The 13,010-nt window shown below is 41.0% G+C and overlaps 2 protein-coding genes across 2 annotated transcripts; one reads left to right on the top strand and one right to left on the bottom strand.

Moving 5' to 3' along the window:
• Positions 1-2,997: 2,997 nt before the first annotated feature.
• On the bottom strand, positions 2,998-7,616 carry LOC104456054 (late embryogenesis abundant protein ECP63). The gene is made up of 5 exons (XM_039318235.1): positions 7,449-7,616; positions 5,273-5,638; positions 3,638-4,615; positions 3,378-3,535; positions 2,998-3,313 (listed from the first exon to the last, which is right to left on the bottom strand). Exons 1-5 carry the CDS (start codon positions 7,614-7,616, stop codon positions 2,998-3,000), a joined length of 1,986 nt encoding a protein of 661 aa, XP_039174169.1.
• Positions 7,617-7,718: 102 nt separating this feature from the next.
• On the top strand, positions 7,719-11,971 carry LOC104438704 (beta-galactosidase). Its single transcript, XM_010051887.3, has 17 exons — positions 7,719-7,814; positions 7,938-8,050; positions 8,164-8,230; positions 8,329-8,421; positions 8,834-8,977; positions 9,079-9,167; positions 9,254-9,359; positions 9,447-9,534; positions 9,646-9,764; positions 9,861-10,022; positions 10,115-10,323; positions 10,425-10,528; positions 10,657-10,769; positions 10,874-11,107; positions 11,207-11,418; positions 11,492-11,768; positions 11,855-11,971. Exons 1-17 carry the CDS (start codon positions 7,719-7,721, stop codon positions 11,969-11,971), a joined length of 2,343 nt encoding a protein of 780 aa, XP_010050189.2.
• The last annotated feature ends 1,039 nt before the right edge of the window (positions 11,972-13,010 follow it).

Raw genomic sequence — 13,010 nt, 5'->3', positions numbered from 1 at the left:
GCAACGGTGACGATGATGAACCGAGGGAGATCAATGCTCCCACAAATTCTCAGGCCTCTCGATTCGATCCGAAGATTTTTGGCAAGGACACCATCCCATGTGACGGCCAGATAGACAATCTTGCCGCCCACTTGTCCATAAAGCATGCGCCGAGATTGAGCGGACATCCTTCACTTTTCGCTCCTTGTTCGCATATTCATCAATACGTCGAAAGTCGGGAGCACTCGAGCACCAAAACTGGCGACTTGAATATCCCAAATCGCACATCGGATCTGGGGAGATGCCCTTTCGAGCTCTTTCTCTCCTTCCCTTGCCGTTGACTGACCGATCCATCCAAAATCATGTCATCCCACTGTTTTTTTCCTTGTTTTTTCTTGCACCCTTGCACATAAATAGGTCGTGAACAATACCCACATGACCCAAATTCACTGGTGCATCATTTAAATGGTGATTGAGTTGGACATGGGTACTAGCGACCCTCACTCTCTCTCTTACACTAGTAACACTAATTTTAATAGCCCGCACTGTTCTTCCCAAGGTTGGGATCTCCATAACCTTGGAGTTCTCAACGCAGACATGTCATTAGGTACTCCTTTTTCTTTCCTTGTCCCTTCTTTTTCTTCGCGTTTGTTTTGGTTGCTTTCACTGTTTTTGTCTGTCGTGCGTCCTTGGGGGTTTATATGTTCCTCCATTTAACCTTTCGAAGAGTCAATTTTATAATCCATTTCGACGTGGACACGTCCTATGCATTGATTACCTTTGTCGCTTGTTAGACTGAGAATATCGGTAAAAGGAGCACGCGCGTAAAACCGGCATGGAGAGGGATAAATGTAGTCTAGAAACATTGAACTTTCAGTCATTTCAAACCGAGGGTCTTGTGTTTCAAAAGTGAATCATTATTCAAGTTTTAAATCCGAAAAATCAAGAGAGGCGTCTTCATTTATTAGTTGACTTATGTTTTCCCGAAGGATCATGAGACGGAAGTTGAATCAGAATTGGTCATCCCACCAGACAACTGATGATCATGGGATCGATTGAGCCGCATTTCCGACTCGCCATCATTTGATTTGATTGTTACCAGGACAAGAGTTGGCTTAGTCCATGGCCCCGTGTGGTTGGCTTGCTACATAAAGCAAGAGTGTATATTCGTGCTGTTTTGCAGAAATAGTCTACAAGCAGACTGATAAAAATTGATATCATTTAAGGGCAAAAGCTACCTATATTCTATCGGGATAGGAGTCAAATATTATTCTTTTTTTTTTCTATAATTATTTATCCACGTTGATGCTACTTCTTTGCATATCATGTACTTGGAGAGTTATAAGTCACGTCGCCCTTCAAGTTGTTACTATTATTATTATTATTTTTATTATTATTATTATGAAAGAACGGCGTGGACTTAGTCAATCGGGCATAATTTATTCACCACTAGAGGACTTCTCTCCCTAGTTGAGAATTTTCTCTTATTGTTTGTGGCTCATCATGGGTTATGGCCCTGATTGATTATGGCCTGAAATTTGATATCGATAGATCTGAAATGGGCCGATATTAGAAATGCCAGATTTGATTGAATTGCAAAGAAACCAGCCCATATTAGAAAAGCCCAAATTGAACTCTTGCAAATTGGATCGTGGGGGTGGTGCAAGGAAAGGGAAATAGATACCCACCGAGCTTCTTTTGCTTATTGAAGTAGAAGTCTTATGTAATTGAGTTTGATATACGGTACATAATGAGCGTGCTTAATATGAGTGAAACTTGCGAGAAACATAGCGAGTATTGAGAGAGGTCCTCTGAGAAAGCTGAGAATATGAGAAAACCTCCTTGACTCTTAATCTTATGGATCCAGACGTAATATAAGAAAGGGAAATACTTGTGGATGAGTATGATTATCCTATTTTAGTTTCTTTTGTCATGACTTTTAGAATTTTTTTTTTTTTTTTGGGTTAGAACTTTTAGAACAGTTGAGAACTTTTATTAAAGAAATCAGTTTAAATCTTAAAGAAACAAGATTACAAAATCCTGAATTTAAATATTAAAGAAACAGGATATAGCGAGTTGTAAATCCTGAATTTAAATCTTAAAGAAACAGGATATAGCTGACAGCCCATGCTCGAAACTAGAGTTAGTCAATTTTGTCAACAACAATAAAATTAGACAAAAAGTGATTGCTTCGGTGGATTTTGATGAGGTCTATGAAGGCCTAATAAAATTGAATATCGTTGCACAATAAACGTGTAAAGATATTCAGGTTTAAAATTTCGAAGGAATTGGTAGGGCCATTGCCCCCGGCTGTTTGGTGTTTAATGTAATTTTGTTTATGAGAAGTTTGCTATAATCTATAAAAATCTTAGACATTGCAAGTGTTTCGTGTCTCTTTCACATCCGCCCTATCATGATATTTTCGCATCTACAATTTATTTCAGTTGTGTAACTAAGTCAATGGACAAATTTCAACCTTGTGACGGCCACCATGTAAAATCATTCTCGACTTTGTTTTACATGCATGTAAAACCCAATTAATAAATCAAAGACACGGGTGACGACTTGGCTCTTAATCCGGGACAAAGGATTGAGAACTTTGATGGCAGATTCTTGAACCGTGCCGCAAAGATTGAGAACTTCCTTCGGAGGGCGTGATCAAGTTCAGCGTAATGTGAAAATCTATGGAATAGAGAGACGAATGAGATTAAAGCATGTAACGATTGCCCTTTCTGCCTTGAATACAAGACTCCAGAGCTTGCTCGGTTGCCGTGCGAATGGTGCAGAGGGGTATATGGTTCGAACGGTGTTCGGATTATGGGTCGCCATTGTCCAACACGCACAGATATATACTTGGCAAAGATTATTTTCATGTGTGATCACGTAACATGCAACAAAGCCAGCAAAATCCGAGGATGCACCCAAAAGGAAAATGCGACAAAGAAAAAGGGCAACGAGCACACGGCCGATTCACAAGTCATCTTGCCCATCCGAGCCTTCGCCTTGTTGAGCCACATCTCACATCTTGCCATGGCGGTCGGTGATGCGCACGACCCCCTCATCGTCGATGCGCCCGACGTCGTTGAAAGTCTGGCCGCTCATCTGGTCGGCCGCCTTCAGCGTGGAGGCTATGGCCCCCGGTGGGGTGTCCTCGACGTAGACCTCCACCACCTTCTCGGCCTCGGCCCTCTGGTCCCGGTCCCGGCCCTCGCCTTCACCCCTGCCAGCCATGCTCGACTCATCCTTCTTGTTGCCTGGCTGCGTCAGCTTCTCTTTGATCGCCCCCGTCACGCTCCCTATCGCGCCCAAGATCCCTCCTCTCTCCTCCTTGCCCCTAAACGCATCAAAACATATAAATCAAAGTTGGAGCACATTTTCATTGCAAACATCCTAACAACTTATAAATGGGAATTATATTTGACCTGTCTCCCTCCTTTTCCCAAGCCTCCCTATTCTCTCTAGCCCTGCGTGCGGCGTCATCCTCGTACTCTCTCTCCTTCACCTTCAACTCTTCCATCTTTCTCCTCGCTTCCTCCTCCGTCTCCCTCAGTTTCTCCTGAAAAATTCACCAGCCATCAAGCCAATATCACCAAGTGTATAGTCGTGTGAAAACGAAGAAAAACACTTAAAAGAGAGGAGCTTAACTAGACCCTCTCACCTGGGCAGATTCAAGGGTCTCGTACGTCTTCTCCTTGGTCTCCTCCTTCTTGCCGGACAGCATGTCCATGGCCCGCCTGGCTGCGTCCGCCGCAGAGTCCTTCAGCTCACCGAGCTTCCCCGCTGTTGTGTCCTTCCCTTCCTTCGCCTTCTCCGCCGTGTAGTCCTTGGTTTGTTTCGCCTTCTCTGCCGCATAGTCCTTGTATTCCCCCGCCTTCCCTAAAGCCGCGTCCTTGGTCTCCCTTGTCTTCTCCTTCGCCTCCTCGGCCTTCTGCGCCGCATAGTCCTTGTACTCGCCTGCCTTCTGCTTCGTCTTCTCTTTGGCTTCCTCGGCCTTCTGCGCCGTGTAGTCCTTGTACTCTCCAGCCTTCTGCTTCGTCTTCTCTTTTGCTTCCTCGGCCTTTTGGGCAGTGTAGTCCTTGTACTCAGCTGCCTTCCCCAGCGTCGAGTCCTTGGTCTCCCTCGCCTTCTCAGCTGCGTAGTCCTTGTACTCCCCAAGCTTGCCCTTGGCCGACTCCTTCGTCTCCTTCGCCTTCTCAGCCGCCTCCCCTGTCTTCTCCTGCACCTTCTGGGCTGCCGAGTCGGTTGTCTCCTTTGCCTTCTCGGTCGTGTAGTCCTTGTATTCCTTGGCCTTGCCCGTGGTGGCGTCGTAGCCCTCGCGGGACCTGTCAGCTGTGTACTCGGCGCCTTCACGGCCAGTCTCGGCGGCGTCGTGGCTCTTGCCAACGACCACCTCCTTCGCGTGCTCGTACGTGTCGTGGACCGCCCTCAGGACCGACCCGATCATGCCAGGCCTCTGCTGCTGCGGCTGGTCCAGCGCGTCGAACGCGGCCACCCTCTCTCCGCCTGCTCCGTACTCGCGCTCTCTCTCGCGGTCCCGGTTCACGTCCCTGAGCTCGGAGGCCGCGATCCTCGCCGCCTCCTCGGCCCTCTCTTCCTTAGCTTGCCTTGACGCCATCTGTTTCTCTTTTCTTTGCAGCTAAATCACACGAGAAGAAACTGAACGATGTTGACTACGATGACGATGTTCCTCGCCTGCCCAGCACTATTTATCGTGTGTTTGGTCCTTCTCTTTCGAGAATCGGTGGAGGTGGTGGTTTTTATACGATGAGTCGAGATTTTCCAAGATGACAGGTGGAGCTGGAATAGGAGCAAGCAGCTGCTACGTGTCTTCGCGGAGCAAGGGAGCGACGCGTGGAGTGGAGGGCATGCTGCGGAGGAAGGACACGTCGTTTTGCATGCGGTGACGATGAAAATTATCTGTGAAGATCGGGAAAGGTTCCGAGTACGCCGCCCAAAACTTCTTTTTCGATTATATCCGGATATAGGAAAAATCATCATAAAAAAAACTTATACGCTTATTGTATTTATACCTACCAAATTTAAAACCTTTGAATAATTTATCAATTCAATATTTCCAATCAATTTTAATAGAAAATTAATAACGTGGACTCTCACCATCCTAAGTGGTCTAAACAATTCTGAGATGGACAATATTTACCATCTTTTTTTTTTAAATTTAGATTTTTTAAGTATTCCTTTTTGTATTATCTTTATTTCTCTTTTCTCTTCTTCCTTTATGACCGGCGAATGGCCACAGGCTACGGCTGACCTTTCGATCTCACCTAATCTCAACAAAGTCGAGCTCGCGGTGCTCATGATCATCACCAGCCGCCGCACACGCCTCGATGCTCGTCCTTAGCTTCTGCTTCGAGATGCCATAGCAGGTGAGCAGCTTTCGCGAGCCTTGGTCGATGCATGGGAAGGTGACCACAAACTCGCCACGGCCGAGCTCGCAGTTGATCAGGTACCTCTCCTCGATGTTCTCCTTGGGTACATTGGAGAGGACGGTGACAAGAGCCTTCTTCTCGGTTTTTGAGTCGCGCTTGCCCTGGTTGTGGTCGATGTAGTTCGAGGCTCTAGCTAGGGCAAACTTGAGCTCAACGGGATTTGGCGAGATGGAGCCTAGCCAACCTTGGGCAAGGCACTTGGCTCCACTTTTCTAGATTCCGGGGAGGTCGAAACTCGCTAGCTAGATTTGGCAAGGGCCACCCTTGCCAGCTCTCGCCTACGCTCGGTTATCGCTATCGTTGAGACCCGGTGACCAATTGATGTAGAAAAGAAAAATAAAATAAAATATAAATATTTTTTTTAAATTATAAAAATTATCTACATCAATATCGATCGTATCATGTAGGACGTTCCATGTTAGCAAATTCTGACACAAAATTGACTAGAAAGATTAAATCGGGAAATTGTCAAAATGTTTATAACTGAATAGACATAAGTCAAATATATTTAGAATTTTTTTGGTAATTTCTCCTCTTAACATATAATGCCCTTTTTGGAATTGTAATTGTAACTGTTCAAAGAGTATCATGATATCTATTTCGAAATTCTCCAAATGTGCTCTAGAAAATGATAAAGACGGACTGGTACATGCCTGGAGATTTATTGGAGGATATATTATATGAATTTAATCCCTAGTTCTTGTTAATGTCCAAAATATTTTCATTGGCCAATAACGCTTTCATGTTTTTAATTTTATTACATATAGTTGAAGGCAAAATTGAGAGAATGCTCACTCTTATACTCGCCAAGTGTCACTTCATTATGCTTTTGTCAGTGTCGTGCCCGACCCACGTTCGACCAATAATCATCAGCTTATTGATTTGTCTTTTTCTAAGTTTTGCTTTCTTATTGAAATAAAATTTTAAAATATGGATAAAAATTACAGTATCTTCTTCACGCATTTTCATATATTATTTAATTTTCGTTTTATTCAGATTATGATATAGACGAAAAAACTTGTAAACTTATATGTACCTGAAATTTATTTTCAATGTTAACATATCAATATTTTCAGACCAAAAAATATTGATGAAATAAAACTATGACAGAGTCAAATTAATTCATATCATCAGACCTAGACATGTTTGTAATTTGTTCAATTGAGATTTTTGATTTTTTTTTTTTTTTGTTGCTGAATTTTAGAAAATGCGTTACTTTATCCTCTGTATACTTGCGAAGGTGAAACTGTAGCTAATTAAATCACAATGAAATAGGCTGAATCAATTTTCTTTTTTGGTAGAAAATAAGAGAAAGTGGATATTGCGGCTCACGACAACAAACTACCCGATTTCAAACTTGCGTAATTCACGGTCCTCCTTATCCATTGCAGTATCTTTCCTCAAAAAAATAGTTACAACTCAAATAGCTGTCACCAAGAATAAAAAAGAGACAATGCTCTTACGATAGAAATAAAGACATGGGTAAAAATATTGCAAATCCAGGCCCGGAGAGAATTAAACTTAAAAGACCTCCTTCTGTAAATTAAACAATGAGAAACACATAAATAAAAAACTCTAATTTTTCACTCGCGGGGGGGTTGATCCAGTTCAAACTAAGTGAGTGTTATCTTCTTTTTCTTGAACTTTATCTCTTGAATTAAGGTTGAGTGTAAGTGTTATCTTCTTTTTCTTGAACTTTATCTCTTGAATTAAGGTTGAGATTCTGTTTACTAAGCTAAACTTGACATTAGACACAAGTCATTATCTTAAGTACTTACGACAGAGGATAAAGTTTACGTTCTGGATAACACCTCGGTAACCTAAACTTAGCATTCATTCGATGAACTCTATTTAATTAGATACGTTTGGTTTCCTTCCTAATCCAAACCCCTCGGATAAGCCTCACCCCTTTTCCTCTTCTCGAAGGGCACTTATCTATTGTGAGCATATATATAGCAACGGTGGTGCGAATTTTGCAATAGAGATCGAAAATTTTCGTGAGTTAGAGTCTAAGGGACGAACCGTGCTTGCTGGTCTGACATGGCGATCTTCGGTCCGTGTTTTGCTGCTGTTTTCAGTGTCGTGAGCTTTCTCCTTGTCGCCTCCGCGGTCCCTCTCGACGTCTCGTACGATGAAAGGGGGATCAAACTCAACGGTCAAAGCAGGATAATCATCTCCGGTTCTATTCATTACCCTCGTAGCACTCCTGAGGTATTTTTCGAGATGTTTGTGTTAGTTTGCTAAACGAATTGGAACGGAGTGATGAATTTTTGCAATGTTTTATTTTGTCAGATGTGGGGTGATCTCATTAAAAAAGCAAAAGAGGGTGGCCTCAATGCCATTGAGACTTATGTTTTTTGGAATGCCCACGAGCCATTGTACCGTCAGGTATTTGAACAATTTTTCAAAATATTCTATTATGTCCTACTAATTTACTCATTATTTTTGTAAATGTTGCTCTAGATTGCAAATTTAAATCTGGTTTTATGTTGGGGTGTTTTATTTGTTTAGTATGACTTCGAAGGAAATAAAGATCTAGTTAGGTTTATCAAAACCATACAAGATGCGGGGCTCTATGCCATTCTTCGAATTGGTCCATACGTCTGTGCGGAGTGGAATTATGGGTAATTATGTTATAAATTTTTGAATTCTCCATTAATTTTTTATGAATTCGTGTTGCCTTATTTTTCCTTTGGTGAGCATTTAATTATTTTTTCCCTTATGATTTTATATTCAGAGGGTTTCCCGTATGGCTGCACAACTTGCCCGGTGTAGAGTTGAGAACAAACAACACCGTTTATCAGGTAATATTATTTTTATGCAATTTGTAGCTTTAATTTTTTAATTTCAACATCTCTAGTTTGAATTTGTGATTGATTTTTTATTTTTTGTATTGTAACAGAACGAGATGAAAACGTTTGTCACATTGATAGTAGACATGATGCAAAAGCATGGTCTTTTTGCTATCCAAGGTGGCCCAATAATCGTTGCTCAGGTATGTAAATCAATTTCGTACTTTTTGTTTAAATTTTTTTTTTTTTGGCTTTTATTGAAGTGGTTTAATTATTGTCTAGCTTCTAACTTGTTTAGCAATAATTAAATCGATCACATGTTAATTAATATTTAATATTTTGGCTTTTGTTACGTTTAATATGTACTTTGAAGTTTGAATAAATTCTTATTATAGGTATGTTATCTTCTTTTCTCTTTCAAAACTAGCAAAAATAGCACACTTTATGTGTCAAAAAAATTTGAATATAAATTTTTTTAAAATTAAGTATTTGACAATTTAAATTTCGTTTCAATGCATAGTATCAAAGTGGCTATGGCAATCTTTCTAGTTACATGCACTGAGAAAGATTTATTTTGATTTAATGATTCAACATTTATTTTGTGATTTGATCAAGATTGAGAACGAGTATGGAAATGTGGAATGGGCTTTTGGGAACAATGGGAAGTCATACATCAATTGGTGTGCACAATTGGCCGAAAGTTATGGCGTCCAAGTTCCATGGATTATGTGTCAACAAAGCGATGCTCCTTCACCAATGGTACGCCAAAATTATAATCGATTATCAATGTAATGTGCATTTCCCAAAGAAAAAGATCTATTTTTGAGTTAAAGTAAGTGTTTTTTCATTTATTCGTGTAGATCAATACATGTAATGGATATTATTGCGACCAATTTTCTCCTAACAATCCAAAGAGCCCTAAATGGTGGACTGAGAACTGGTCTGGATGGTAAGGAAAATTTCTTTTTTTCCTCCAAATTTTTATGTGCTCAAAATATAAAATTTTAATTCGTGTTCAATTTGAAAATTAATTAGGTTCAAGGATTGGGGCATGAAGGATCCACATAGGACTGCCGAGGATCTTGCTTTTGCTGTGGCAAGATTTTTCCAATATGGTGGATCTCTTCAGAACTATTATATGGTAATTATACATTAATCTATCACTATACTTGTTACACTTATTTTATTTCAATCTATTTACATAACAGTTATTTTATTCCCTTTGTAGTACCATGGCGGAACGAACTTTGATAGAACAGCCGGCGGTCCCTATATCACAACATCATATGACTATGATGCACCACTTGATGAATATGGTTTTTATCTATTTCTTTTTTAATTTCAATTTCCAAATTGCTATAAATAAAAATAGCAATTTTTGGTCAATTTTTGTTCAATTTTTTGCTACCACTCATCGCCTTTGATAGGTAACTTGAATCAACCGAAATGGGGACATCTGAAACGGCTCCATGAACTGATCATGTCCATGGAGGAGATCCTTACGCATGGAGTGAAGAGGGATGTGGATTACGGGAACATGATGTCGGTGAGTAACTAGTTAATTTATTGAGATTTGAAATTGATCGAGCATAATCTCATCGACGTCGCCGATAATAATTACACATATATTCTTAACGATCAGGGCACCGTGTACATGTATAAGGGGAAGCAAAGTTGTTTCCTGGGCAACGCGAACCAGAACCAAGACTTCACCGTCAATCTCATGGGGAGTAGTTACACGGTCCCGGCGTGGTCTGTCAGCATCCTCCCCGATTGCTACACCGAGGTCTACAATACCGCTAAGGTGAAACAAGATTCCTATTTCTAATTTCCAATTTATTATTCTGCTTAAGTTAGTACGATCTTAGTGTTAATGAAACCCTAAATATTGTGTAGATTAACAGCCAACAGACAGTAATGGTGAAGCTGCCGAACGAAGCCGACGATCAGACAGAGCCCTACGAACTGCAATGGGATTGGAGGCCGGAGCATCCTGAGAGCTTGCATCACGGTGTTGCTAAAGGGAGCGTGACGACCGCAAATGAGCTTTTAGATCAAAAGACTGTCACTAACGACACTAGCGACTACTTGTGGTATCTAACTAGGTAAATGCAATGACAGTTCTCGTGTATCATATGGTGTTTCGATTGCATTTTGATATGAATTTGCACAGCAAATTAGTGACTCTCCATGAATGTTTATATAGTCTTGATTTGAGCAAGGACGATAGCCTCGCTGGCAAGGCGATCACCTTACACGTCCACACCAACGGGCACATCGTTCATGCTTTTGTCAATGGGAAGCACGTCGGTGAGTCAAGCTCTCATCTATATAATCTCCATTTAATTAGGTTGATCAATGTAAAATACAACAATCGATATCGTAGACATGCTTCTTATTACTTTTTAACGTTGGAATTCAATTTTATCTGGCTCAAGGGTCTCAATGGGGCACGAGCGATCATTTGGAATTCATCATGGAGAAAGACATCAAGCTGAAGCACGGCAAAACTAACTCGATCTCTCTCCTCAGTGTCACCGTCGGTTTGCAAGTATGAAAATTCGTATTGCAAGCTTCTTTCAAAAAAATTGAAGTTCGCTTTCTTGTTTTCTTTTTTCCCATTAATGTGGCTGCTTGTGATGATATCCCGAGCAGAACTATGGGGCCAACTTCGACACGGTTAATGTTGGGATTCACGGTCCGGTGAAGCTGATAGGCAACAAAGGGCAAAGCGACGAGGTGACCGTGGACCTGTCGACCAACTTGTGGACGTACAAGGTGGGCTTGAACGGCATGGAGGAGAAGGGGCTACAGCTGGACAACGCTCGTCACCAGCATGGATGGAAATCTTACAATCTCCCCTCGAACAGACTGTTCGTATGGTACAAGGTAAAAAGAAAGCAACGGTTTTTTTCATCAAGATCCTTTGATTTATCTGCTTAAAATATGTTGATTAGTTGTAAATTTTTTGCCCTGGAATCTCGACAGACGACCTTCAAGGCTCCTTTGGGTAGCGACCCCGTGGTGGTGGACTTGCAAGGGCTTGGCAAAGGCACTGCTTGGGTCAATGGCCACAACATCGGCAGGTTTTGGCCGAGCTTCGTTGCTAGCGAGGATGGCTGCACCGCCACCTGCGATTACCGCGGAGCTTATAACTCCAACAAGTGTTTGACCAACTGCGGAGATCCTAGCCAAAGATGGTAAACAAACTGTAAACATCCATTTCAAGGTTTTGTCAAGGTTATGACTGCGGTTTTTCTGTTCTTGGGTTAGGTATCACATCCCGCGCTCCTTCCTTCAAGACGACGGCAACAAGCTGGTACTCTTCGAGGAGTTTGGTGGCACCCCGCTCCACGTGAGGTTCCAGACCATCACGGCCGGGACGATCTGTGCCACCACTGACGAGAAGAAGCAGCTGGAGCTGTTGTGCCAGGGTGGGCGCATCATGTCGGAAATCAAGTTCGCCAGCTTCGGCAAGCCGACTGGCGTCTGTGGGTCTTACGCAAGGGGTAGCTGCGAAGCTCCTAACACGCTCTCAGTCATCCAGAAGGTAATAAACAAATCAAAATACACTTTTCCTAATTACTATTATTAAACTCTGACATACACTAACTAAGCTAAACCGGTCTTTTGTAGCAATGTCTTGGACAAGAAAGCTGTACACTTGATGTTTCGGAGAACACATTCGGACCGACCGGGTGCCACCAGAATGTTTATAGACTCGCTGTTGAAGCTACCTGCGATTCTCCATAGATTTTATTTCTTTGGTTTCCTTTTAGAGGATGCTTTTTAGGACATTTAGGTTTTCTTTTAATTGGGTACAAGGGGTTTTACATGTTTCATGTTTCTTTAACCTCTTTGGCTAGGATATTTAACTGGTTTCATTCCCTTGGAATTATATAGCTCTGAATACTACATATCATTCATTAGGTACACCTTTCAATTTTTAGCTCCGCTCCTCTATTATGAATTTCTTATTAAATGATGTGATCATTTATGAGGCTTCTATCACGTCAGTACGTATGCATACAATAAGTAGGAACGATTTATAGAGGAAAAGAAAAGAAAATAATAACTTTTTATTATTCTGATTTTCATTTCTTCCCAGTTTAAGGAAACAAAGAAAATTTTCGCGCTTCCCTCTTCTAATTTAGAAGTAGGATTAAGGTGGACTAAGTATGATTAAGTTGCATCGTTGTGATCGTATTTTTCATGAAAATCTAGTGTAATTGGAAAATTAGTCTACAATTTGAGATAGATTGCTTCCATAGTATGGGGGGAATCATGTTTGAATTTCTTGCACGCTCTTGATGATCAATTGCGAGAAGAGGTGCTTAAATTGTCTTCGTTTGATTCTGAAAGAGATTCTTGTAAGAATGTGGTGGAAGATCACTGGACTTCAATTGAAGGAGAAGGGTTTATTTTGAATACACAAGCGTAGCTTGTATTATTTAAGCTTCATGTAATTTTATTTTTATACAACCCCCGTTCGTTACCGTTAATTTGAAATATTTATTCATTTTCAAACTATAATCACGGTGTCAATATTGTTGAAGTCGATTGTGTAACAACTGTATTGCACGGAACATGGATCCATTTAAATGTTCATGAAGTGGGTGACTCTCTGGTAAAGTTAGACTCATATCTCAGCATTTTAATTATTATCTTTTGTCAACAGTGGTTTTTATTATTAAAATGATTATTAGTTAATGATTAAGATAAATTAATAAAGGAAATAAATCAAGTAAAATAATCTAAGTATTGTAGAATGGGGGCTATTTTGTAATTTCAA

The sequence above is a fragment of the Eucalyptus grandis genome, chromosome 1 (genome assembly GCF_016545825.1).
Source record: "Eucalyptus grandis isolate ANBG69807.140 chromosome 1, ASM1654582v1, whole genome shotgun sequence".
NCBI lineage: Eukaryota > Viridiplantae > Streptophyta > Magnoliopsida > Myrtales > Myrtaceae > Eucalyptus > Eucalyptus grandis.
Note: the sequence above shows the minus strand (reverse complement) of the source record. Positions and strands in the feature narration are given on the sequence as shown.